The sequence below is a fragment of the Larus michahellis genome, chromosome 17 (genome assembly GCF_964199755.1).
Source record: "Larus michahellis chromosome 17, bLarMic1.1, whole genome shotgun sequence".
Lineage (NCBI taxonomy): Eukaryota > Metazoa > Chordata > Aves > Charadriiformes > Laridae > Larus > Larus michahellis.
This window is the reverse complement of record NC_133912.1, coordinates 5,614,020-5,641,428: the sequence shown is the minus strand read 5'-3', so window position 1 is coordinate 5,641,428 and position 27,409 is coordinate 5,614,020. Positions and strand designations below refer to the sequence as shown.

General features: G+C 39.6%; 1 protein-coding gene across 8 annotated transcripts in view; it reads left to right on the top strand.

Annotated features, from left to right (window-relative positions):
* Positions 1 to 24,966, top strand: part of ARHGEF12 (Rho guanine nucleotide exchange factor 12) — a 76,867-nt gene extending 51,901 nt beyond the window's left edge. For 5 of the 8 annotated variants that reach the window (XM_074561397.1, XM_074561391.1, XM_074561395.1 and 2 more), the window contains 27 exons: positions 352 to 450; positions 1,049 to 1,091; positions 1,492 to 1,597; positions 2,466 to 2,603; positions 3,006 to 3,038; positions 3,769 to 3,886; positions 4,980 to 5,085; positions 5,314 to 5,526; positions 5,974 to 6,103; positions 6,410 to 6,445; positions 7,079 to 7,233; positions 7,912 to 8,058; positions 8,864 to 8,949; positions 10,426 to 10,551; positions 11,359 to 11,473; positions 14,061 to 14,161; positions 14,415 to 14,492; positions 15,990 to 16,065; positions 16,476 to 16,643; positions 17,187 to 17,274; positions 18,198 to 18,287; positions 18,440 to 18,516; positions 18,892 to 19,119; positions 20,162 to 20,647; positions 22,339 to 22,652; positions 23,430 to 23,502; positions 24,113 to 24,966. In XM_074561397.1, the coding sequence (XP_074417498.1) occupies positions 352 to 450; positions 1,049 to 1,091; positions 1,492 to 1,597; positions 2,466 to 2,603; positions 3,006 to 3,038; positions 3,769 to 3,886; positions 4,980 to 5,085; positions 5,314 to 5,526; positions 5,974 to 6,103; positions 6,410 to 6,445; positions 7,079 to 7,233; positions 7,912 to 8,058; positions 8,864 to 8,949; positions 10,426 to 10,551; positions 11,359 to 11,473; positions 14,061 to 14,161; positions 14,415 to 14,492; positions 15,990 to 16,065; positions 16,476 to 16,643; positions 17,187 to 17,274; positions 18,198 to 18,287; positions 18,440 to 18,516; positions 18,892 to 19,119; positions 20,162 to 20,647; positions 22,339 to 22,652; positions 23,430 to 23,502; positions 24,113 to 24,123 (3,441 nt within the window). In that variant the 3' untranslated portion in view covers positions 24,124 to 24,966. The remainder of the gene's footprint in view (positions 1 to 351; positions 451 to 1,048; positions 1,092 to 1,491; positions 1,598 to 2,465; positions 2,604 to 3,005; positions 3,039 to 3,768; positions 3,887 to 4,979; positions 5,086 to 5,313; positions 5,527 to 5,973; positions 6,104 to 6,409; positions 6,446 to 7,078; positions 7,234 to 7,911; positions 8,059 to 8,863; positions 8,950 to 10,425; positions 10,552 to 11,358; positions 11,474 to 14,060; positions 14,162 to 14,414; positions 14,493 to 15,989; positions 16,066 to 16,475; positions 16,644 to 17,186; positions 17,275 to 18,197; positions 18,288 to 18,439; positions 18,517 to 18,891; positions 19,120 to 20,161; positions 20,648 to 22,338; positions 22,653 to 23,429; positions 23,503 to 24,112) is intronic. The other 3 variants (XM_074561394.1, XM_074561393.1, XM_074561399.1) reach the window with 1 other exon arrangement.
* The last annotated feature ends 2,443 nt before the right edge of the window (positions 24,967 to 27,409 follow it).

Below are 27,409 nucleotides of genomic sequence, written 5' to 3'. Positions count from 1 at the left end.
AGAAGGCTGAAAATAGCTGTCTCCTATACATTTAGCTGTTTAAAAATAAGCATTTAGCCCTTGAAAGCACTTCATTCCACCCTAAGGTGGTGGGATTAGTTGTCTCTGGGTAAGGTCTGATCTGTCTTCCTCCTGCTATGCCCACAACCCCTCCACCTTTCCCTTCTCCGCTGATTACCGAGCAGCCTCGCTGGGATTACCTGAACAATCTAGATGGCTAAAGGTAACTAGAAAGAGTTTCAACCCAGCAATGCTGAATTCCTTGGAATGTTTGAAAGAAAACTTGGACTTAGGGATGTTAGAAGAATTCTCATGTTACCACTTAATTTCTTCCCCTTCTGTTTCCCACAGTTGTGCTACCTTTACACAGACTTGTACAAGCAGACCAACTCCAAAGAGACGCGGCGTGTCTTCCTTGAGTTTTACCAGTTCTTCTTGGACCGAGCTGCAGTAGGTTCCAGTCATTTCCCTCGTTTTCAGGCATATCTAGCAAGTTGACTTTTACGTTTCTCCACTCTCCTGAACTGGAAAAAACTAAGGAGTTAATTAAGTCTTCAGAAATGAAAAGTTTTTTTAATTTACGTGTTACCACTGAATACGGCAAAATGAATGATGTATGGCCTCAGATGCCTGGCAGCTCAATAGATCACAAGGAATGCATTGTCTGATAAGAAATAGTTTTGTGATATTTAAGCAAGCTCTAGCTGTTATACATTGCCTTTTAGTTAATAGTTGCTGCATATATTCACGTGGCTATTTCAAGGATTGGGACATTCTATATATCTGTTGAAAAGCCTGAGAAACAACTTTACTGTCATGAGTTGGACTACCAGATAGTGTAGCAGAGGCTACTACCACATGTTTAGATTAAATAATCCTTGTGTAATATAATATATTTAGGATGGGAGACTTCCTACTTAATACCACCAGGTGTTCAGGTTGTATGATTTTGGCTTTTGAGGGCATTTTCTTGTATGTTTTGTATTGTGTGTTTTATTGGGGTGGTGTTTGTTGTGTATGTTCTCCCTGCTTTTCTTTTCCTTTACAGAATCTAAAAGTTCCAGTTCCAGATGAAATCTCCTTAGAACTAGGTAGGATGCTCTTGTCTCATGTATCTATTTCTGCAGTTTCTACTGTCTGAGCAAGTTTCTGAAATGCACTTGGGGTTACTTCAAACATACTGTGTCATGTGTTACAGGGAGAGACAAATAAATACTTCTCGCATTTTTTGGGGAGGGCATTATGTTTGCTCTGATACGTGTGTAAGTGGTGGGAAGCATTGGCCACATAGGCACATACATTTTTTAATATGATAGTGGATGTGACCACAGCTACTTACACTTAATGCACTGAAGTTCATATTATCAGCAAGTGAAAGGCAAAACGGCACTCTTGGGTGGGTTAAAGTATACACGTGAGTGACTTTATTCTAAGGTGGAAAGGACTGTTCTCAAAAGAATAATCTATTAACTTTTCTCTTCTGATTTACAGAAAGAAGGCGGCCAGAACTCCTTCCTGAAGAGCTTCATCGCCAGTTCATACAAACTATGCAAGATAAAGTCTGTCCAGAAGTTCAAAGAAATCTGGAAGATTTCAGGTAGCAACAGTTGTCTGTTGCTAATTTTTTCTAATTTTGTTTTCTAAATGTTTTCTAATTTTCAGTTAATTCGTACCTGTCCTCAGTCAACATGTCCAATACAGGGAAAGTCCAAACTCGATGGACATAGTAGTTCATCTTGGACTGAATAGGAAGATACAACTGGAGAGGGCCTCCAGGGTCATCCTGTAACCAATCCTTGAATATTTTTTGAGACTTTGAGAATGTTTGTTCCAAGTAATCAATTGCAAGATCAATTTTAGAGCTTGGATTCTTCATTCCTTGAAGCTATTTGAGGCAGTTTCAAATATTTTACTTAGATGATGTTATATAAATCCTTCTTACTAATTGTGTTTATAATCAGCTTATATTTTTTTTTCCCTTCTCCTTTTTTCCTTCCCTCTCCCCTTTGGGCACCAAATAATCCCCTTTAGAAAGCTGTCATGGGCACATAGTAGAATTGGATAATTAATATGCCCTTACATGGGGAGTCATAAGAGCTCTGTGCCAACATGAGACATAACAAGACAAGCGTTCAATAATGGACTTTTTCATACATAAAAATGTCTCAAATCAAGTAATGCGTCAAATATACAGCCTGGGATGCTGCAAAAAGAGTAACTACTTTTTTTTTGATCCTTGCAATAGCTGCCTCTTGAAAAATATACAGCTTTATCCCTCTGAAGGCTATCTTAGCTTTGTTTTATAGTGAGTGCAAATGTTATGGAGAAACATCATGAGTTCATAATTTTCATACAGAAACCAATAGTGAAACCTGTTTTGACACTCTGAATGACAAGAGGTTGCTTTTCCTTGTTACAGGTCAGTATTCAATTTAAAGTGATGCTTCTGTCTCCCTGTTTTTCAGGCAGAAACGAAGTATGGGATTGACCCTTGCAGAAGGAGAGCTAACCAAGCTGGATGCAGAAAGAGTTCGTGACCGGAATGCAGTGGAGAAGGAAAGAGCATGTGCAGAACAGATTATTACTAAAATTGAGGAAGTCTTGTGAGTAACAGCAAGCATAATTGCGGGGATGGAAGAGGTTCTACTCTGAACCTGACAGCAGCAGAGCAAAGGAATTGGGAACTAGATGCAATTTGGCATCACTACATTTACATTGCTTCCCCTGATTGCTATCAACATATGTTTGAGTAATGATAGGTAAAAATAAGCTAATAGTTAGGAAAAATCCATATCTTTTCAAGGAGGCTACTGTTCAAATAACAGAGGAAATGCTTCCATTGTCAGCTTGTGCATTATTAGATCAGAGTCCTTTTTTGGGTTGTAGAAACCACTGGGACTTTCCAACGTTCTAAAGGACACTTTGACCACAACTGCTGATGCTGTGTGTGAATGTGGGTGTTACTTGGTTTTTGAGTTTCGTTTTTAAATTCTTTCTGTTTTCAGGATGACATCTCAGCCTTTGGAAGAAGACAAGAGGTAATGGATGTTGTGCGGGCTTAGTCTTTGAAGAACCCTATTGCTGATGCTTGTTCTGCTGGCTCTGTGTTCTGCTGAGCAGAACAAGACAGCCCTCTGCTGGCTGTAGCCACAGGCTCATTTTCTAAATCCCCTGGCATAATTAATTTGAATTTAGAGCATCAACCTCTTGCTCTCAACCTCTTCTTATTCTGAAGTTTGTTGCTCAAAAAGTTACTGTTGTTGAGAGTTTGTTTCTTTTGGTTTTGTTTTGTAGCTGTTTCAATCTGGTCTAATATTTATTTTCTGTATGTGACTTGTCTTGTTCAGTTTGTATGTATCCAAACTTAACAAGAGTAGTTTTTACTATACTTTTTACAGCAACCATACCTTTTACTGTTACTTATTTTTACCATAACTCAAAACTGTAATGTGACTTCAAATATATATTTAGTATATCATTTTAGGACCTTCTGTGTAATTATAAAAATTTTATTTTTACCTCCTGTACTCCATCTTTTGTTTGCAAGAGGACAAATTCTGATTTTGGCTGAGTCTTTCTCATTGTTTCTGATAGCTTGTTTCATATTAAAAAAAAAAAAAGATGCCAAGTTCTTTTACTCTAAAAATGTTTTAATTTCTCAATAGAACTTTTGTATTTGATCTTTTTAATTTTCTTGACAAAATGTATTTTCCCCAGTACATTTCTCCTTATCCTCCATCTTCTTTTTTTTTTGTATATATTTGGCAGTTCCACAATGCAGTATGTGATTCTTACTTACATGAAACACCTGGGAGTCAAAGTTAAAGAACCTCGGAACCTGGAGCAGAAGCGTGGTCGCATTGGTTTCTTGCCGAAGATCAAGGTAGTAGTGTTGTGGCCAGAGTGTGTTTGTTTAAAGCTACCCAGCCTGGGTGCTTCGTTAGAATTCAAAATCCACTTTTGCATGACACATTAGAAGTTGGTATGATTTTTACAGTCTTCATGGCTGCATCAAGAGGATGGGGATTACTGAGATGCACAGAAAACCTGACAGTTGAAATTGGGTTCTACATATGTTTTGAGACACATGAATTAGAAATGAGTTGCTTGCTTTCTTTCTTTATCTGTATGCCTGAATTCTAACTGCTTGTTTTTCACAGTTCTAGCCTTATTAAAACTTTGGGTGAGAAACCTTGAATCACCTCCGGATCTCATTAAGGCTAATCAGGCTGTTGACCTGTATACTTTAATTTTCTTTTTGAGAAACTTGCCCAAAACCTCATACTTCACGATGCAGGAAAGCTACTCTTTCCTGCCACCCACACTTTCCCAGTTATATAATGAATTTTTCCACCAAAACTCCATCTCTGTGGGTGTGTTCAGTCGTCTCCCACCGAATGGGGGTGTATCTGGTCACAGTAGCTACTTATTTTCATCAGTGTTGCAGCTTCCTTTGAAATGTTAAGACTGTTACAAGCAGTTCTGCACTGACAGGGCTAATAGGCTAGATCAAGCGTTTGCAGCCTTTCTGAAGTGGTAAGATAAATTGCATTTCTCCCTCCCAGATTAGAGTCTGTATGCTTGTGGAGGTTTGGAGTCACAAGATGTTATGCCTTAGAGAACCAAGGTGCTACTGGTCACTGTAAATTGGTCTCTTACCCTAGAGAAGAGAGTGGTTTATAGGTTCTGTTAAGTTAAAAACAGGATGTGTGAGTTTTTGCTTGTAACACATGTATCTCTTAAGATGCTGTGGCTGTGTGCTGCTAACCCTGTTGTGCACCAATCATAGTCTGTTCATTGTCTGTCTTTGCCTATGATGCTGCAGGATGTTGATCTCCCGATAACTTGTTAAAAATAAAATTCTCTTGTACCAAATTCCTGCACTTTTAAAGAATAAGTCAATATGTCAGTAAATAACTGACTTTGAAGAAATGAATCATGTGTTTGCTTTGCTTTTCTTTGTTGTGTATTAACTACAGCAAAGTATCAAGAAAGAGAAAGAAGGAGAAGAAAAAGGAAAGAGAAGAGGCTTTCCTAATATTCTTGGCCCACCAAGGAGACCGAGTCGACATGATAGCAGTGCAAGTATGTCAGACAAGGAAATATATGTTCCCTAACTATTAATCTGAAAGCCGGATAAAGTCTCTGCTGTCTTTTAAAAATCCATGCTAAGAAGACTCAGTAAACTTTTTGGTTTTGAAACATGTTTTTGAGGACACACATACTTAATTTTGTCCTGAAATGCTTCCTCTCTTCGTCTCTGAAATTGGGTGAAAGTTCTTTCAACAATATAACGACTCTGTGTTTGTTTAGTTGGCAGAGCCATGGAAATGCAGAAGCCCCGACATCCAAAGCACTTACCTACAGCATCTTCTGTTAGCCCAGAGCCACCAGATTCTAGCAAGATGCGCCAGAGTGGGTCCTCCAGTGATGGAACAGATGCGCCATACCCTCCTGCCAACCCAATGTCTCCTTTGGCAATGGGTCCCTTTTCCTCTCCAGAAGGAAGCAAAGACAGTGAAACAGGTAGATGATACTAGCAAAGAGGAATGGTTAAAGAGTGTGTTGTGAATGGTATATGCAAAGCACACTTCTGATGCAACAAACTTGACAAATTAGGAAATGTTTTTATGTCATTAACATGATCTTCTTAGCCTTAGTCATCTCTTCTGACGTAATCTCTGGTTCAAATTAGGCAATCTTATCATGGCCAGAAATTGTTGTTGGATGGGTTCTATCACTGTGTCATTGGATCATCTAGCAGCAAAAAAAACAGTCTCAGGTGCATGCACAAGTCAGTGTCATCTGGAAACACTTGTCACTGAGATTTTTTTACCAACCTTGGAATCGAGTTCCTCCAGCTCTAAGTTGAAATGAGGCTGTGAATCAAGAGGCTGTGAAGAGGCTCTGAAGTTCTCTAATATACTCTAATTTGGTACGGTTCTTGACATTTCATACTTACTCTCTGTTTAGGTTTGAAGCAGACTGGAGAAGCTCCACCTGCTAATGACTGTATGGATGGCACACCCCGCACACCTAATAATACCTTTGAATTCCCATCTCCTTTGGAAAACTTGCAGGAGGAAGAAGGAGAATCAGAGAGGTAACTGCTGACCTGGTTACTTGAGCCTTGGAAAAGAGTCAATGTGACAATGGCTGTTGAAGCTTAGTCTATAAAACTATTAGTGACATCATTTGTACTAAACATTATTGGTAGAAGTAGGAAATCCTGGTCTGTGTCTGCCACTGTGGTAGTACTAGAAATCTATGTATCAGGAGGGTGAGGCTGACAGATGGACAAAATGTTCTAGTTAGGAGGCTAGGCCTTTACTCTGAAATTAGATTGAATGTCTGAGTGGGGTGAAATTGTTGCATAAGCTTCCCTAATAATTTCTTTCATTCTTTGCAGGGTGGTTGACATGGGAACACCAAAGCCTTTTCGCAAGTGAGTATGCTTATAAATGTTTGAATTTCACTGAATTTGTTTAGATTTTAATAGGTTATGAAGTAGAATGCAGTAGCGTTCATAGTTCTGAGCCAGTACAGTTGTCTGCATGATCTTGCCTTTTCTTAAATAACGCATATAAGAAATGAGACACTGGCAACCATATATAGGAAGGTGGAGTGAATCATATGCAGATAAGCCTTTTGATCTGCAAGTGAAGTATAGTGATTTTTGTATATACTGATTTGAGTTGATGGGTTAGGGAGTTGAGATTTCCACATTTTCTTTTTAAATCTGTGTATTGCTGTTAGCTCTGTATCTGCAGATAGATGGAGGAAAGAAATTGTAACCTGCTCTTTCACCAACTCGATATTTGACTTCAAGCAAGTTATTTTATCTGTATCATTAGAAGGAGGGTTATGGAAATACCGTAAGAACAGATATTCATCTCACTTGTTCTGTAAAGGGCAAAATTAGAAAATGTGCCTATAGGTTCAGACATCCTAAAGTCTAGTTGTTATGGAGAGCATATTCATAATGTTTTACAACTACTTTTTTTTTTTTGTGTGGGTCAATACTTAGATTTTTTTTTTTTTTCTTCTTTCTTCCTTACATCCATGCCTAAAATGTTAGAATGGACAGTGTTGGTTTCGCAGATGTACAAAGTGAGGACGAGCTATATGATTTTGACATGGACATGGACCCCCCCAACTGGCAACAACTTGTGAGCCGGGAAGTGTTGATGGGGCTGAAACCCTATGAAATCAAGCGCCAAGAAGTGATTAATGGTGAGATGGATATTTTTTCCTAGCTCACCAAGCACAAAGTTGAAACCTGTCATCTGGAGCACTGAAGTTCTTAAATTTTAAAACTAGGACTTTCTTCACTGATCTGCTCAAAGTAGTGGCCAACTATTACTTTTGGTTTGCCACGGTCGTGTGTGTGAATCTAATACTTGTTTCTGAAAAGTATCCTGAGATGAGACTGATCTAGTCCTTAGAGAAGAAATGAAGTCCTTAGAAAGGAAATATATTAAGTGGTTTGACACTGAAAGGCCAGTTTGCAATATCATGTTCTATAAAAGAAAGCAAGAGGCACTGTCTAGAGTGTTGGAAAGCACATGATGGAAATGGAAAGCTACTACCAAACCACATCTTCAGAGCTTCATCTCAGTTTTAGGTCTTGCAATCCTGCCAAACACTCTGTATGAGCTGATAAAAGCTCACTGTTTGGCGGAAATTATGAGTCATGAATCAATTGGCTTCTCCATTCTTTCAAACATGGAAGTATAACAGAGCGTAGCTCCATTTGGGAGCAAACTGGAATATGGGCCAGCAAGGGAAGTGTTGGTGAGGGAGAATGTTGTAAGTTCATACTTCTGACTTCTGTTTGCTTCACATTTGGATCCATGTTGCCACACCTCTTGAAGTAGGGAATTACAATCGTGCTTTACCCTCTCTCTTCAGAATTGTTTTACACTGAGAGAGCTCATGTCCGCACGCTGAAGGTTCTGCATAATGTCTTCTACCAGCGTGTCACCCGGGAAGGGATCCTGAACTCCAGTGACAAACGGAAAATCTTTTCCAATCTGGAGGATATCCTTGGGCTTCATGGTAAGAGCAGCTGAGGTACCTTTCAGCTTTGTCTGAAAGTCTCAACTGGAATTCTGGATACAAATATCTGAAAAATTTAAGCAAGTGACCTTGAAACAAGAGAATACCTTGTACAACACTTCAGATGAAAAAGAATGCTGCAACTATTCTTTTGCACACAGTTTTTCCATTTCTGATTTACAAAGGTATTTTGATAAAGAATGCATGTGTCCACTGTTTCAGATACTTGTTTTTCCTTATCTCTCTACACAGACTTTCTTGTGCTGATTCATGCTTTGATAAAAGGAGCAATGCTTTGATGAACGGTCTTTATGGGTCACCGTTCAAAATGTTACAACTCTTGTTGAAGAGAATATGAAAACAAATCTGAAAAGACTGACATCTTGCAGGTGGTTTTGAAGGGCAACCCTTCCTAATTGTTTAGAGAAAGGACTGTTCAGAATCAGAATTTCAGCTCTGCCGCTGAATAATCACTTGTATAATTTTATGCAGGTGGCTTGAAGTGCATTCTGCATTATTCCTAGGTTTTTAAAAGGGCAGTGATATTGAGCCTCAGAAAAGATAAGACTGGAAAGGTTCTTGGGGGTCATTTGAAGACAGGTGAGACAGCAGTGAGAAGGGGTTATATAAGATTTTCTTAGATGTTCTGCTAAATTTATTGTGTTGCAGGACACTTCATTGTTTAAATTTAATTGAAATTGCTGCAAATCTAGTCTTTTCCTAGAATAGCTTTTATTTTAAAATAAATGCTGAAAACTAAGTAATTTGAGCAGTATTAATAAAATTTACTTTTTTTTTTTTTAAGTTGCATTGAATGATCAGATGAAAGCAGTCCGAAAAAGGAACGAGACTTCTGTTATTGGCCAAATTGGGGAAGACTTGCTTTCCTGGGTAAAATCCTTTTTTGCTTTCTTGTATTTGAAAATAATGTTTCATGGAATGATAAACAGAGCCAGAGGTTAGTGAAGGTAATTCCCAGCTAATAGGAACTAAAGGTCTTAGACTTGTAATTTCTATGGAGCCAGCACAGAGCTAGGGATCGAGGGTTGAAGGAAAGCAGAAAGAACTCGTAGGATTTTCATTTGGCTAGACATAAGAGTAATTTAAAGAAGAAAAAATAATTTCCTTGTGAGATGCGACTAGAGTAGAAAGGTAGTTTTGGAGACATGAAGGTGAGTGTAGAATTTTGCAAAATGTAGTAACACAATTTATTTCAGTAACACTGAAATACAAATCTTATGTTGCCTGTGGTGCAGTTAACAGATAGCTAAAAATACTGATTTCCAATCCAAGAGTTTACATAGCTGAACCTTTTCAAATTTATAGCACTGTTACAGGCTTCCTTTCTGAAATCCAAATGACAGGAGCAGGAGTGATGTAGACTCTTTTAAAAAAAAAAAAAAAAATAGTTCTCTCTCAGGTATCTCCCAGTTTGTTGTTTGTTTTCAAGCCTACTTAATTTAGGATTGAAGATTGATCTGCTTATTCTTTTTAGCTCTCCATGCAGAAGTCTCTTGTGGGTTTTGGTTTGGTTTTTGTTTGTTTGTTTTTTGGTTTTTTTTTTTTTTTTTATTATCCCAATGTTTGTCTAGTATTCCAGGAAAAAAAAGGAAGAAAATGAAAATCAGATGTAGCTGGTAAAGAAACACCTCTAACCCTTTCAGTTCAAACTCGACCTTAAGTTAGTAGTTATATGCCCTTGCATAGTGTTTTGATTAAGTGGCTAAAACAAAAAAACACAGGATCTCATTCTCCAGAGTATTTTGAGGAGTTACTACTATGCTGCATCACAGACTGGGTAGCAGGAATGGGAAGAGTTGCAGTAACAGATTAACCATCTGTCATCTGCGGCACATTTCTCAGCCCTGCTCATGGCTATCATTTCCCCTAGCCATGTTTTTGTAATATTTTTGTTTAGGAAATAAGATGTTATGTTATATTCTGGTGTGTAAGTATGGGCATGCCTGAGAAACAAGATGATCTTTGGTCTTGGCTTTGCTGACCAACAGTCTGGTAAATAATCCCGTGTCATTCATGTGAGCGCAGTTTTTTCTGCTCTCCTTATGTTTGACTGTGGAGACACGGCACTGTTTTTTCCCTCTGAATCAGCAGTGCGTTTATGGAAAGGATTGGATGTGCTAGGAGTGGAGACAGGAGAACTGCAGAGTTTGAGATGTGCAGGGGTTCCTCAGTAGTCTGGGAAGACAAGGTTTTAGAAACAGGATGGAAGTTACTTCTCATATTTTGCCAGTAATTCCTTTCTTCACTGACAAGACCAGTTCTGCTACCTGACTATATATCTCTTGAAACTGGCACATGCTGAACTCCAGTCTGTCTAAATTTGGTTTTCTTGGCTTTCTGGCACAGTTTAGCGGACCAGCAGAGGAGAAGCTGAAACATGCAACTGCCACTTTCTGCAGTAACCAGCCCTTTGCTCTAGAGGTCATCAAGTCCCGCCAGAAGAAGGACTCTCGCTTCCAGACCTTTGTGCAGGTGAACTTTATGCAAGGGTTTGAGTTGCCTGAGGATGTGGCTGGTGGCCAGTATAGTGTAATGAATGGTTGTAGATAAAGCTATTATAATTAATGACATCATGTCTAACATAGTCTTCAGATTGGGATCGTTTCCAATACTGTATCTCTGCTAATGGTTTCTGGAGGGAGGGGCCTTTAATTCTGGGGAACACAAGAACGTCCTGATAGAATGCAGGAAAGCACATGCTGTTCCAGGCAGGACATGCCATCTCACTTGAGGTGAGATGTTTCCCAAGGATGAGTACTACTGTGGGAAAAACTGCTTATTGTAGTGCAGTTTTGATGTGTGCCACGAACAGAAGACGGATGATATACACCTATTTTGCCTGCCAGGAAAGGGGCTTGAATACAAGTGGTGTTTGGAGGAGAGAACATTATCTTCATTACCACAGGCTGGGAAGAACTCTGGTAATGCAAGGGTGGAGGTTATGTTGAAAAATGTACTGTGGTTTTTGCTATGGTGTGAAAGCCCAAACTGATGTCCTCCCATATGGTGGTGACTGAGATTGATTGGAGATGGTGCCAGGCCTCTGTGAAGTAATGAGGGAAGGAAGCCGCTGCTTTTGTGATGAGCCTTTCCAATGTGTAATTGCAAATGGAGAGGGGATGTGTTGTCTGAATGATAGATCTTGGCATTTCTTGTCTTGTATTTAATTACTGGAAAGTGAAGTAATAGACGTTTATGTGATGAATAGATGTTACACGTTCAGGTAATTATAGCCTTAATAAAAATGACAAATGTAGTTATTGTGCTGTTTAATTTTAGGATGCTGAGAGTAATCCACTGTGTCGCCGGTTGCAGCTGAAGGATATCATTCCCACAGAGATGCAGAGGTTGACTAAGTACCCCCTTCTGCTGGATAACATTGCTAAGTACACAGGTAAAGCCTTTCCACTAGGGTTTGCGCATGCATCTCAGCAGGTTTTCTAGGCAAATGTGATTTCAAAACATGTGTTGAAGGATCGTTTAATTTTATGGATCACTATCTGGTTTCATTGTGACCTTGCTGCTGTCTTCCGCACAGGAGGGCAGGTTAAAAAAAATTTAAAAATCCAGTCTTTGTTTCTAAATTAAACCCATTTTCCTTCTTATTAAAAAAAAAAAAAAAGGACATTCAATATGAAATAATTGAATGACATTCTGCATTGGGTTGTAGTTTATGTAGAGTGCAATATAATAATTTAAATATAGTTTTAAAAAGCTAGGGGAAGGGAATGCTCAAGTTTTGAAGATAAACCAAACCATTCTGCTTATAAAAGTTACTGGCAAAACAACTTCATTTGCAATTAGTTTTAGAAGGAAACTAGTAGTCTAATACTAAATCAGTATTTGAAGGAAACCAGGAATTCCTGTCTCCACTCTCCAGTTCTTAGCCTGTCCTTGCTTTTACACTACCACTGTTATTAACGGTTTTTAAGGATTATGACAACCAAACAGAAGTGAAGAAAATACTTTCTCTGCACCCTTATATTTCTGATTGTGTAAGAGTACGTGATAATGTCAATACCTGGAATTACATTCAGAAGGAAAAAAAAAAACAGAGGAAAAAGAGCGGGTATCGTGTAACTCTTCCTTATGACATTCTCTTAGCAACCAAATCTTTAGGAACTTACTGTGAGGCAGGTTGCATTTGTGCTATTGTTTTGAATAGTCATTAGCATGCCTGTTCTTTCTGTAATTTTCTAGATATATTTAACTCCTTTCTACAATCTTGAAGAACGAAGTAACTAGAAAGAATTCAATAACTAAAGATGGCACACTATTTGTTTCAGTGAATAGGTTTTCAATAATAAATATGCTCTGATAAACATATTTTTCTCTTGAATTCAGGACATTAAGATAGCTAAATCAAACTATTAAGAGAAAATACATTTAAGTGAATTCCAATTTCCACATAGATGCATTTGAGACAGAAAAAGAATAAGACCTTCAATAACACAATTCCCTAATTGTCCATTACTAACATAAAAATGTGAAGAATGAAGAATCTAATAAAAACCTATCAAGTTATGCCATTGCTTAAATAAGCTTGGGTAGACATAGGACATACTTGTGAGCAAGGAAGCAAAAAAAGGAAGGTTTGATAGAATCTAAGCAAAAATCATGTAGTGTTAAGGCTTATGGCAAATCAACATGTTTCTTTAAGAAGAGAACAAAAAGCAGATAATACAGAACAAATTGATTTTTTTAAGGTCAAGGTTTTCTTGTTATCGACCAGGGATATGTTTTTGTTTTGTTTTGTTTTTAATCAATCCTATATACTATTTGTTCAAAATTGCCAATATCTGGGAAAAATGTGCGCTCAGAGTGCAATCTGACCTACACCCCTAAGGTCTGATATTTCATGTAAAAATCTTGGATGTTATCAACATAATGTCAATTAAGAATTTGAAGGAGATTGAACTTGGAAAGAAATACTTTCCTATGTGATAAACACCAACAGAATCTTGATCTTCCTCATCTGTTTAATCTCTAAAGCACTACAGAGTGTTTTTATATTCTTGCAGCAGGTGGAGTTTAGCTAGGATGTGTTACACTGAAAGATATTACCAGCAGAACAGTTGAAAATATGATTAATAATACCACGAAATGCCTTTTCAGGTTTACTAGTGAATACCTGCTGCAATGTAATTTCATTACTCATAAAAATATATTGCATTTATCTAATCATAATTAGGAAAGCATGTGATACTCCATTATCTTTGATGTACTTGTTTATTGGCCTGTTAACTAAATTCTTAATGTGGCTTGTGGTAGTGTGAATTGATGGGGTTCACCACTGTCTATCTGCATATGATCAAGTGATGTTGGCTGGAAAGATAACTCTTGTTTGCTCTTGCTGTAATAAAAGACTGTTTTTATAATCAGGCTGCATAAATGTAGCCAGAGATACTTCTTTTTTTTTCTAAGCTGTTAAAATAAATACAGGTTTTCTGGATGGAAAAAGTTATTATGTGACCCATTTTCTTGATATTTTGCATTATGTTTCTTTGTCTCTTTCTTTCTCTTCCAAAATAAATAAATAAAAAGGATTGTGAGAAATGCAGAAGCCAATAGTCAGTTGCTGAATCCTGGACTTCGGCTAGCTGGCTGTGTGTGATCTTAAGTATCTACCCTGAGACTCTCTTTGTACCACAGCAGAGCCTTATTAAACTTTTTAGACTTCTCAGATTGATGTTTGTGGAGTGAATAGTTGTCACAAGCCCCTCAAAAAAGGGAGAGTAACAAGTGCTGTGCTGTGTATGGTGATCATCAGAGGCTGGAGTCTTGTGCAGGGCAGAATGAATTCTGTCCTGTCACAAGTCTACTTTTGCCACTTCACATTGGAAATGCAGTGCTTTTATTGATAGAGTATTCTGAGAATTTATATTCTCTTTCTCAAACTTGAGGTCAGCAAACTGCACTAGATTTCTGACTTCTTCAACTTTTATAGGAAAGCATTATTACATTTCCTTTTTCTCTTGCAGAACTGCCTGAAGAGAAAGAGAAAGTGAAGAAAGCAGCAGATCATTGTCGTCAGATCCTTAACCACGTGAACCAGGCAGTCAAAGAGTCTGAGAACAAGCAGGTAGGAGGTGAATGGAGTGATCATCAAGGCTTGGGGAGAAGAGAGTTGAAGGGCAGCAAGCTGTTTAAGACACCTGGAGTCTCTGTAGTAGTGACTTCACATTGTGCTTAAGAATGTTTTGTGGCACAAATATTCCTGTAAGAGGAGGAATCCCAGGCATTTGGGAATGTGTGGAAGTATTCATGACTGCCTGCACTCTGATGCTAGTGACTGTTGCTAATCAAAGTCACCATCTTCATTGCATTTTCTGCAGCATTTGGAAGACTATCAGCGTCGTCTTGACCTGTCCTACTTGAAGCAGTCTGAGGATCCCATGATGGATGAGTTCAGGGTAAGTGACAACATTGAAGCAATCTCTTATGTAAATCATGATTGCAGCCCTGTTCAGTTTGTGGCTCTTTCTGCTACAGTCTTCTGATGCACAATCAAATGGTCTTTGGAGATAAATATTTCTATACAAAAATTAAAACCATTAGTCTCAGAAATTTGAGTTTTCTTGAGGATGTCTGGGGATGTAACAACTTGGTTCTGCACATTGAAGTGTTGATGAAGCTTGTAAGTTCTGTGAAACAAATTTTAATGGTCTGCAAGCTAATGCACATCTGTATCACATAAGAGAGAGCTGGTGGATGATTAATCTTGTTATCGCTATATGTCTCACGTGATCGCATGTCCTAGGTGTGCTGTTGGAACTGGGGAGGCCTCGGAGAGCCATGAGGGGTAGCGATTCAGTTGGCTTTAAAAGAAGAGCTTGTACACAGGCTGATTTGTATGGGAGATCCACAGATGTAGCCAAATAATCTTAAGTTCAGTGCTAAAAGTACTGTGCTTCAGGGCCTTGTAAATTCTTGCAGTTATGTTAGTGAAGCTGGTTATTTGCTGTCAGCATCCTTGCAGCAGGACTAACTTTATGAAATTTTCACGTTTCAAGTGAATGATGAGCACCAATAGGCGCTTGCAACTTGAAACAAATCTTTTCTTTCTTCTTTCACACATGTTCCAAATAGGTAGCTTCCACACAAGGACTCTTCTCCCTTTGCTTCTACACCATTGTACTGATTTGGTACTTTATCCCCAGTTCCTGATTTTTGCCACTGTCTGTTCCTGTGTCTTGTATAGATTCTCTGTTGTTTATTTATCACTCTCCTATCTTCTCCAAAGTCAGAAGAAATTTTTATATGAAGACTCCTCTATAAAACTGTATCATTTAGCCTTCCACAAATAAACTTGCCCGCATTTAGTTAGGAAATGAAGAACTTACTGGCAGTTATGAAATCTTGCTGTCATTGATTGTAGACTCTGTGAGTTGGAAGGAATGACTTGTGAAAATTGTCACTTGTGCTTGCCTGCAGATCTAAATGTCACAAGCACTGGAATGACTGAAGAATCCATTGACATTATAAAGTCCATCAGATCATTGGAATGATTTGTATATCAGTATATCATTTGTAGGCACACTTGACTTGCAAATTGAGTGCTGAAGCATTAACCAGTTGTAATACTAGAACTGCAAACTTTATATGGGATATTGGAAAAACTCCTCCTAGAAATCAGATGACATCCTAATGTCTTAGTAGCTTGATTTAGTAGGAAAGTTCTCCACCTTGTGACCCCCAGCATGCACAAAAGAGCGGCGAAAGAGTGATAACAAGATTTTACAAGCATACCCTACTCCTGCTTCACATTTCTTTTTCCAGACTGGGTTTAGCTGCTCATCTCGAAACTGGAGTGCCTATCCTAGCCTTCCCTCTGACATTCCCATGCTTTACTATTACTTGCTTCCACAGAGATTTCATAGTGCTACTTTTTTTCTTCCCCATGGTGACAGAACTTGGATCTAACAAAGAGAAAAATGCTTCATGAAGGACCTCTAACTTGGAAGGTTAATCGTGACAAAACTATCGGTGAGTCCTGTTCTGTCAGCTGACTTAGTTGGGTTTGTGTGTGTTTGCTGAGAACGACAGAAAGAGAAAGCAATTGTGCGGTTTGCAATTACGATTCTCACTGCCACCTATAATACTGCCTGTGTGTTTCTCAGAGCTGATTAAATTATTCTTGTCAATTCTGAAATGTGCTGGAGTATCATTAAGGCCATGCAGGGACACAGCAGTCAGTCTTGAGATGATCTGATTCCATCTGTAGCTTTCTGCTGTAGTTTTGATGAGGAAGATTTGCAAGCTTTGTCTAGAATGGCATAGCACTGATTACTGCCTCTGCATGAGTAATCAAAAATGCAGCCTTTTTCTTTCTGCAGGGGTGTGATACCAAACTATGAAGCTTTAACTCATTCTGCGTTCTTTTGCACTCTGTGCAGACCTCTACACTCTGCTTCTAGAGGACATTCTGGTGCTGTTGCAGAAACAAGATGATAAACTGGTATTGAAGTGTCACAGTAAAATCTTGGCATCGACAGCTGATAGTAAACACACCTTCAGTCCTATCATCAAATTGAACACCGTTCTGGTTCGTCAGGTGGCAACAGGTCAGTGTAACCAATTGAAAAAGCAAAAGAGGAAGCCAAAAATTAAGATTAGATCAGTTGAGGATAGATGTTTTTGTATAGAGTTCCAGAGTAGAACATGGAAAAATGCGTAGGCTTAATTCTTGGTTGTCCAACATCTTGCTTTGTATGTATTAGCTGTTTAACTTCTTTGCATCTGTAATAAGCATGGCGTGAGTTTTAAATAGACTTCTAAATTAAAAGTACTCTGATTGTGCTAGATGAAAGGTACTCTAGAAATTATTAGGAGGAAAAAGAGGAGAAAAATCTGTTTCAAAATGGTTTATGCAGTAATGGCTCTTCTCTTTTAGGACTGACAGACAGATTTCCTTTGGGAATTTGGGGATAGGGATAGCGATAGGCATAGGGAAAGATCAGTGTTTGTATATTATAGCATTGGAGGGTTATCTCATGAACTCTTCTTTCATTCCTTCTCGTTGGGGTTATGCCCAATTTTCCTAATTTTCCAAAAGCTATGTGGGACAAGGCATCTAGTTAAGTTCTTCTCTCCCTGTGTTGCTTCAGATAACAAAGCTTTCTTCGTCATCTCCATGTCAGAAAATGGCGCTCATATTTATGAGCTGGTGGCACAGACTGTTTCAGAAAAGAATGTGTAAGTAATTGGTTCAGCTCCATCTGCTGCTTGATGTGTTGTACTTGAGAGATCTTTTACATCTGCTTGCCTGTGGTAACTCTGCAGGTGTCCATGAATTACCTGAGTTCCTTCTCTAAGCTTAGCTGAAAACATAGCTCCGTTGGTCTATGTAGGAAGTATCCAAGGGTAGTCTTTCCCAACTTACAAAAATCAGGGGAACGGTGTATGTGCATATGTTAGCGAGCATGTATGTGTATGTATATATATACACGCATATGTATTAACCGCCCCCCCATACGTACACTCAATGTTTCTATTGTTGTTGCTTGCTGTCTGGCTCACTCCAGACCCTTTTCTGACCTCAAAAATGCTTTTATTTACCCTTGCTGCCAGATAAGTAGCTGAAGTAATTCTACATCTTCATGCAGAACCAGTTAGCTTTGCAGACTTTGATACTAGCATTGTAAGCACCCCAATGCATGAATTTGATTCCCTAGCTGAACACTTTTTTTTTTCTTTTTGGTAGAAATGATTTTCTTTTAAAGTACATGCAGGGCATTGACTTATTTGTATGTCACATAGCAACTGTTCTAGTGTGTCATAAATTAAACTCTTCAGTAATACGTGAAATGTTACTTAATGCTTTCATATATATTTATATATAAAATAATTACCTCACCTGATGACTCCTGCTAAGGTCCTGTCGTTCATTTCCTTCTGCTGAAGAGTATCCTTGTGAGGTGAGCATTATGCTTCATTTGTGGCTGCAAGGTATTACTGAGGAATCGAATAGAACAGAATTTAAAAAAAAAATAATGTTTCTGTTAGTAAGAAACGCAGTAATAATATAATAATGTTAGTTGGATTTAAGACGTGTTAAATAGAGAAGTGTTCATTATGCTTCACATCTTGCATGTTTTTATTTGATGTTTCTACTGCAGATGGCAGGACCTTATAGCTCAGATGGCAGGAACTGTAAAAATGGGGAGTACCAGAAGAGTGATTCCATTACCACAGTCAGGACCTGGCGAGTAAGTAAAAGTAGCTGGAGGAAGAAGGGCTGTTTTTTCTTTTTCCAGTACCCCTTCTTCTGCTCAAAGATTGCCAGCCAAAGTATGGATTCTCATGCAGCAGTTCAGATATATGTGACTAAAAGAATGTGTTCGTTCTTTCCTTCCTGCAGAGAGGAGCGTGAAGAAGAGGAGCAGCAGAAGCTCAAAGAGCAGCATGACATTCCTGCCAGTAGTCTACAAAGTCCAGGTAAAACAGTGGTCCAGGAAATGGTATCAGTAGATTTGCTGCATGGAGTGCAAATGTGCCAAGCCATATTCCTTGTGGCTTGGGGATCTTTTAGTAGCTGTGACATTTTTCTGCATTACAAGTCACATAGAGAAGTGATACTGAACCTCTTGGAAACATACCTCTTACTATTTCCATCTGTTTTATAAATTGCTGGGAAAGATTCTTTTTTCCCCTGGAAAGAATTGGCCTTATATGAAGCCCATGCTCAAGAACTGTATTTTTTTTTTTTTTTTTAGTGTTTTCAGAGATTTCTGTGTGAAGCAGAATTTTCTGCACTTTGTCATCACATTTCACATAGTTGTTTAATCTGGATATATGATTTCTGTTTTCTAGATAAGGATTTGGGCCTCGAGTCTCCTTTAATACTGAGTGCTCAGTCTTCTTCACCCATCATGTCTGAAAAGTCCAAGGTAGAAAGTCTTCTTGTGTCAGAAAGACAGTTTGATAAAGTGCAGCAGGCAGACCTGACACTGAAAGATTCTTCTGCATGCTATGAACACACAACCACCAGTTTGCCTTCCGTATCAGAAGGACAGTGGGCATTGGATGCATTAAGGAACTGTGAGTATCTGTGGGCAGTTATCTCATGGGGTATGATTTAGAGATAGGAATACTTAGGTCAACCATCTGAATCAATGAGCTAAAATAAAATCTGAAGCCCGTTTCTATTAAATACCAATTCTCTCTGTGCTGTAAATTAAAGCATAGCAAACCAAAACGTGAATCCATTTATGCTTCTCCTTCTTATAGGATTCAAAGTGCTTTTCTAATTCTGAATGCTGTACAAGTGTTCTTGGTACTCGTTTTTAAAGAGCAGTGATGAGTTAATCTTAGTCTGCGGGGTGTGTAAAGATAGTATTAGTGACCTAGCTTCTCGTGACTGTTCAGACTTAAAAGAGCAGCCCTCTAACAGCAGCAGTGGGTCACTCAGATTTTGACAAGAGCCTTCCACTTAGATGAGTGACTGTTCTGTTGTATGAAATCATAGCTTATCTTGGGTGGTACATGAGCATTATATGGTGAGAATGAACAGTGTTCTTATGCTCTTGACAGTATCATATTTTTATTTTGAACAATGTGTCCTTATTATGAAGTGTTTGGTTGGGATAATTTGAGAGCTAAAGGAATGTGGGTTGAAGTTCAAACAAGCATAAATTTGCATGAAATTTTCAGGAAAACGTGTCTTCAAATTTTTTGATCTGTCATTTCGAAGTTGAGTGGAATATTCTCAATATACTTGTTTCTCAGGTGGGAATCCCCTATTATGGCCATAGTTCTTAGCTCATTTGAGGACATCAGTAGAACCTGGGCACTCATCTGTACTCCAACTCACTTGCAGGATAATTTTATTAGATGATTTCTCTGTTTTTCCCTAAGCAAGATGGAACTTGTACTGACATGTTTGCTCTTACTCATAAGGTGAAATACAGAGTAAGGCTTCAGACCTTATTTATTTTTATCCCTGTTTTTCCTAGCAAGAGCAATGAGAGGGCTAGCTGCTGTGAGATAAAGCTTTTTGAGAAGGTGGTCTTTATGTCTAGTTTAATCGCTGTTAGGGAGGTTATGGTCTGTGAAGCCTTGTGAACGTTCTCTCTGCTTGCAGTGGGCTTGCTGAAACAATTGTTGGTACAGCAACTTGGCTTTTCCGAGAAGGGGACCTTTGAAGGCCGGCAGCGCTTTCCTAGGTTTAGAACCGTTTCTCAAGAAGCCCAAACAGAGAGTGGAAGTGAGCCTGGACTACAGCACTCTGACAATAACAAACTTCACCAGCCTGGAACAGACAGAACACTTCCAAGAACCGGAACTAATGAGTCCACAGCTAGTTATGGCCTCCGGACTTCATCTGAATCGCCAGCTTCAGGGGATGCCATGCAGCTGGTTATGAGAGACCCCAGATCAAGTAGTAACTTAGCAATAGACCGCATGAGTATGAATCTGGAGATTTCAACTGCAGAGCTGGAAGGGGTGGGTGCTGATGATAGTGGGGAGCATTTTTTTGACGCTCGAGAAGCTCACAGTGATGAAAATCCATCAGAAAGTGAACTAATGGAAAGGAAGGAGGAAGAGGATGTACAAATACGGATCTCAGGTGAGCATATTTCATTCACTCACTGGATGATAGTCCAGCCAGATTCAGTATTAGAGACTTGAGTTCCATTTTAAATAGAAGATACTAAAGAAAATCACAGTATGTTTTCCTCTCTTGCTCATACGGTATAGGACATTTCAAGTTAACTCTCAGACCTTGACAGTCATTTTTAGCCCTGAAAAGAGCTTTGCAAACATGTACCTAATGAAGTCTCTATTTTATGAAAGGAGAAGCTGAAATACTATGGGGTTAATACACTGTGACAAACTGTAATTACAGAGGCAGGGACACAATGCAAGCTCTTGATTGCGGTTGGCACTGGACCCCTTTATCTCCCAACTGACTGTTGGGACCTGTAGGAAAAAGGTTTTCCCTGAAGGCAAAGCATTTCCTTAGCCTGTATGCACCAAGCCCCCATGACTCATGCTATTTTGTAGATACTGTGTTGGATTCTCCTGATCAAGCTTCAGAAAAGAAATTTACGATTTAGCTTTGCACTGTTAATTGTCTCCTGTGACCTTACTCCAGTCTGAAGCTCTTAAAGGCTTATTATTTTTTTTATTTCCATTATTATTACTACATATGGTATATTTGGCAGTTACCTGAGCAGCATCTCAAAGGAGGTTGTAGAGCTAGCCTTCAAGAAGGCTGTAGAGCTGTTAACCCAGCAGAAAACTAGCTCTAAGACAGCAGCTGTGAGCGCTTTCATGGGACTTTGCGCACTTTGTGTTAGGAAAGTCCTGTGATTTTGGTCAGTTGACATGGTGACACTCCACTAAATTTAGCACACAAGTTGAGGTTTATCCTCATGCACGTTGTAGTAGAAGTAGCTACTAGTAGGTAGATTCTATGTGACTATTAGTCTTGAAATCTTTTATTCATAAATACGCTTTTATTTAAAAATTGGATTCTATCAATGTGAATAAGCCAGTTTGTAACTGTCTGAATGCTGTCTTCAATTACATATTGGAAATCATTTGTCTTTCCCTGAATTACTGAGACATTTCAAATTATTAAAACTGCACCAACAACTTGAAGCATCTAATTTATTTGTCACCTCTTACGCTGTTTTCTTTCATAACTGTGCAGGGACATCCAAATTAGGTTGACCTGTTTTTAGTCAGTTCTGACTCCGCATGCTAGCTTTGCTGTAATACTGTAGAGAAATTATTTAATATAATCCTATTGCTAGGTGCAGGTTGTGAAAGCATTTCTATCTATAATTGCTTTATCTTTTAACATATCATCAGCAAGCTAAATTTTAAAGCTAACCCATCTTAAAAGCATCCTCACTACCGTAGCTGGTTAGTAGAGGTTAGATATCTAGCAGTCTGATTTGTCAGGTACCATTATTGCAAGTGCAGGATTTTCAGATGTTATAATAGAAACACAGATTTTGGAAAACAGGAAGGTAGGTGATTTAGCTTATCTAATCATGTGATTCTCAAACTGCAGTCCAAAAACCAGCCATGATCTCTGAAGCCCAATTCAGAACCAAACTAGTCTGATCTGATATAATCACTGTTCTGCATAGTGTTCATAAATGCTTTTTCTTATCCGTTTTAAAATATCTAAGGAGATGGACCTCTCACCACTTATCTTTCTTAAAGTCTGCTTAAACTATCTACAGTCCAGTGGTTCTTGGCGATTATTGAGCTGGAGGTGTTAGTAAAAAGCTGTTCTCTTAACAGGAAATTATTTGATCCTTGATGGATATGGAACAGTGCAGGAGAGCTCCACAGATGAGGAGGTATCGTCTCTAGTTCTCCAGTGCACTGCAGGTGGCCGCACCTCTTTGGACTCTGCACAGCAGCAGCCACTTTCCCCACGGGACACCCAGTCGGATGGAGAAAGCTCCCCGTTTACTGAGGAGATGATGGGCTCACGCTGGGCGGGAGTGGAAGAGTCCTGCTCATTTGTAGCAAGCCCTCACTTCTCTATAGAGTCACGTGTGCAGATGATGCAATATATTCAGAAGATAGAGGATGACCTTGAAAAGTTAAAGGTATAGTATATTTCCACTTGCAGTATCAGGGCTTTCATTTTGCTTAGGTTTTGTTTTAGAACAGAGCCTGAACATAATTTTGAGCGGGAAGAAAGGCAGCCATGCCTTTTTTTGTCTTTGGCTCTTATCACTGGAAACTTTTGAAGCAGAAACTTTGTGCTGTTTTGCTTGCGTTAAGTTGTGGGTTACAAGAGGCAAGTAGTTCTGCCAGAGCTAGTGGGTCTGCATATTGCTTTGATTTGAATTTGGAGAGATTACTAAAGGAGAGTACAAAATTGATGCAAGTCTGCAACAGTGGAGTTTTGAAGGGGCTACTGGCCTAAGGAATATGAATTTCTGACATAAAAAGACTTATCAAATCTGTTGCATACTGCTTCTAGTGTCAAATGAAGGTGCTAAGTTGCAGCAGACCAATATCAAGCTTTAGTCTCACTGTATGATTTTTTGTATGTGATGAGAATTCCCTATGCATAATAGTGATTGCTGTAGAAGGTTTATAGCATCTTGATGTACGAGACATACCAACATGTTGAGTCAGTAGCCAGCCTTTAATTTCACAGAAATCTGAAAAGAAAGTGGAATATTGCATGCAAATGGAAGGCCTGATAAAGATGCTGATAAAGGAGTTGAGATCCATCGTGGGTCACTGTGCAACACAGGCGATTCCAGTCCACTCACCTGCAGTGAAACCTCTCTTTTCCCATTTGATGCCCCCTTTGTTCAGTTGGTAAATAGAGAAAGAGCCACTTGAGTTTTGGGGTTGTTTTTGTTTTTTAGGAGGTTGAGGAAGACTACACCATTCTCCGACGCCAAGGGCTGGCTGGATCAGCCTCCATGGGAGAGCACTCAGGTACGCAACCAGACTGTCTATAATCAATAGCATATACCACGTTAGTTTCAGACGTTAAACAAAGAGCACAAAGTCAATTATTAATGTTCCTCACGCACACAAAAAAGGTTTCACCTACTTCAGCAGCTCTCACAGGGCTGAGACCACGCTGATTCCAGAAAAGGTCAGTTGAATCCATTGAGACTCACATGTTCAGAGGAGCTTGTTCCTTCCTCTGAAAAGGTTGTTTGCAACCTATCTCACCTTTACCTGCCAAAGACCTATATCTTGGGATTTACCACTTCTCTTTCAAAGAAGGCTAGATTGATGTAAAGTCCCAAAGGAAGATTTTTGAACATGTAAAATGATTACAATCTTCTTTTCTTTCTCTGGGGTGTCTCTGATGCTGTGTAAAGTGGTTGCCCTGGGTCCTTTAAATTGGCCTTAGGCATCCTAGAGATGTAATTGCTGGAATTACTAACAAAGGTCTTAAGGTTAAATGGGTGTGCTGTCTCTCACATAACACGCTCTCTCTGCTAGTGATAGTGTTTAGAAATGATAGGCATTCATCTCTCATTGTACCCCCTCTTTCTCACCAACTTTTTTTCCTTTTTTTTTTTTCCTCCTTCAGACAAAAGCTAGTCATGTTTCCAGGAGCGGCCGAAGATTGGATGAAGAGTATCAGGACACAGCACCCACTGTCTTCCTTGTGGACTCTGAGACAAGAGAGTTTGGACCATCCGAACGTGAACCATACTCTAGCGAAGTGGGCACGGGGTGCTTTTCCTGTGGGGCATCTGCACTATCTTGTCAGTGAGGGAGTCTATTCTATTCTGCTCCTCTCCTTGCTACCAGAAATTCATTTTTCAGAACGGAAGAACCAAACCAAATGTACAGAGCTTTGGGTGTAGGATATAAAAATGTATTTAGACATTTAAAAAAAAAAATCAATGTATTTATTTGACTTCATTCCGTGTATCAAAAGCACATTTTAATTTTTTAATCTGCCTTTTTTGTTCTATTTTAATTGGGTAGTGACAGTTCTAGCCCTCTGCATATAGTACACCCTGCCTGCCACTGCTCCTGAACCAAAGGTCAGGTCAGAGGGGAGAGGGTGCGCCTATGTGCAAGTGTACCTTTTCTTCACTGGACTGGACTCTGCACTCCCTGCTGGCAATCAAACTGCCATGCGAAGAGCTACTTATGAAGGTGTTAGGAAGACTTGTGGCTGGAACTATCTGTATTCAACAGTTGCATGGGAACTGCTCATGACACCACATGTCTAACAAGAACTTTCCATGCACTAAATAGCCAGGCACTTCAGGTGGGCAAATTTTCTTTTTCCCCTCTCCCGTTAGGGGTCTCTTTTGTTGACATGCAAGATTAGACTGGGAGAGGAGAAAGATAGGTTTAATTTTTTTCTTGACTTTGTTGGCTTTGATCATTGTCTCCTTTGTAAAATGATAAAAAATACTTGGACCTGCAGCACTTTTGTAACTCTTCTCTGGATCAAAAAGAAAAAATGCAAACCCAGAAGTGTTTCAAAGATGTGGGGCAGATCTGCCCCGATTCACTACTGAATGAATAAGGGCTGCCATTTGAGTTAGCCACAGGTACTGCTGATTATAGGGCCAGTAAGTTTTAGTACCTGAAAGTATGTCTTGCTGAGGGCTTGGGGTGGGCTTGGGGTTTTTTTGGGGGGGGGCAGGGTTGGGTTGGGTTTCGGTTTGTGTTTTTTTTTTTTTTTTTTTTTAAAGTGATTTGTGCCAATGTGTTCTCACTGAAACAGAGACGTGCAAAACAAAGAAGGCTGACACAGCTCTCTAGTATTTCCTTAGGCCTGTTCTAATGGGTTTTGCTGTTGGAATTCCTTCCAGTCTGGGAACAAGGTGGTAATTAGCAGGCTACAGCAGAGCTAACACTGGACAGCCTAAGCTGGCTGTGCCTCTGCTCTGAAGCTGGTCCTAAGACAGGCCCTTTCTGCTTGGTGTAGAGTGGTTCAAGCTGTCCCCGGTATCACAGACACCGTGAATACAACTGCTAGTGCAAAGTGTGTAAGGTGGTCTTTTTTGCACCCTCTTCCCAAGTTTTAAACTATTTAATGAACCCAAACTGAACTGCATGCCAAGCCTGTAAATCCCATTAACGCGTCAGAACTGCTATAGCATTGTTTGCATCACTGCATGCATCAGAAGTGCTGAGAATCTGTCTTTGGTCAGCTTAAAAATCCCTGCTCTTTTAAAACAAACATTTTCTCTTTAGCTGCTGGCAAGAAATCAGATCTGTCCTTTATCTGCTCACGTAGGAAAAAAACAGTTCTTGTTCCTCCCATTAGAAATATGCAAGGGATAAGTTCATGTAAAGATCAACAGAGGTTGAGCAGAGACGATTTTGGCCTGATGTGAAAGTTGGAGCCATGAGCCCTTACAGAGTAGGGGGTACAGTAGTTGGTCTTGTTTCAAGAGCCCATTGCACAAAATATCATTTGTCACCAGCGGAGCATTACACTGCCAACACAAGCCAAAGTGTTCTCTTCCAGGCTGCCAGGAGCTTCCTCTTGGGACCCACTAAGGCCTGTCCTGTTGCACCTGTATGAGTATACTGTCAGTATTAGCTTCTTACTTCCAGTTTTACATGGGTGGGATCTCCCCTCCTCACCTTCAGCCAGACGGTTCCTTTGGTTATAAACATCTAGACTTCCTCTGATAAGCCCCCAAACTAGAACGCTGCCTCATGCTGATGTGGCATCTTTTACCTGATCCTGCCAGAAAGAGAACTGGGCTATAGCCAGACTTGGTGTTTAAGGCCCTTCTTCCCTTGAATAAAAGGACCCTTGTTCTCCCCCTGAAATCCCCTTCATCAGTTGGCATGTTGCTTGCCTGGGTCAGCACACTCCAGAAACACGAGTGGTTATTGTGACCATTGCTGTCTAAAAGCTTTCCAGCAGGCTTCCATGGTTGATTTGAAATTACCACGGAACTCTATTAGAGAGAGCTTAGTCTAGCTTTTCAAGACTATGCTGGAAGACCAGGAAAGATGGGACCTGCGGAGGCCTGGTTGCTTAATACTCTTTCCTTGTGACTGAAGACAAACTCCTTGGTTCTCTGGTTTTCTACAAGTTGCATGAATTTCAAGGTTCATGGTGAGCAACATACTGCACGAGAAGCATGTAGCTGTTCAGATGGGCCATGGGGGAGCAGTCTGCCCCTGCTGCCTCTGACTTGTTCACCTTTGCATAAGCATTTTGTAACATCATCTCTAATGGATGTAGCAGCAGTGAAAAAGCTGGGAATGCAGAGTATTGGTGTTGCCATGTCATCTGCCACATTTCTGCCTGTGGAGCTGCTGGAGTGGAATTTTCCCCACTGTCCCCTAATGCTACCTTGGACACAATCCACTGGGAGGTCAGGTGCAATTCTGTCCCTGTCACGTCTCAAGATGTATAAGGGGAAAGATCCACACTTTGTACCAGGCTAATGACGATGGCAGAGAAGCCTTCATGCTGGATGAAAGGAACAGTCTACAGAGCAGGAGACTGCAGGGAGCTTTAAGGAATGTTAGAGAAGACCAAGCCATCTGAACCCAGTTTTATGGGCAATACAACTGAGACACTGTGCTCTGTCCTGTTCGGTTTTTGTTTCAGCTGGCCGCCTTACGCTACATTGATCTTCCTCACAAATAGGGCATTACTCCTCTAGAAAAATAACGGTGGGGTCAGGGATCCAATATCTTCTGAGAGCAGTAACCTGAAATAACAGGGGTTTCCTTTTTCCTCTCTAGCACATCTACTGTATGGCAGACCTCAGGCCACGTCTTGCTGCGTGGAAGGAGCTGGAACTCAAATGCACTATTCAGGATTCTCACTTTTTTTCTCCCTGTTTAAGCCATAAGATCACCCCTTTTTAAAATTCCAGTTTCCAGTGTAAGG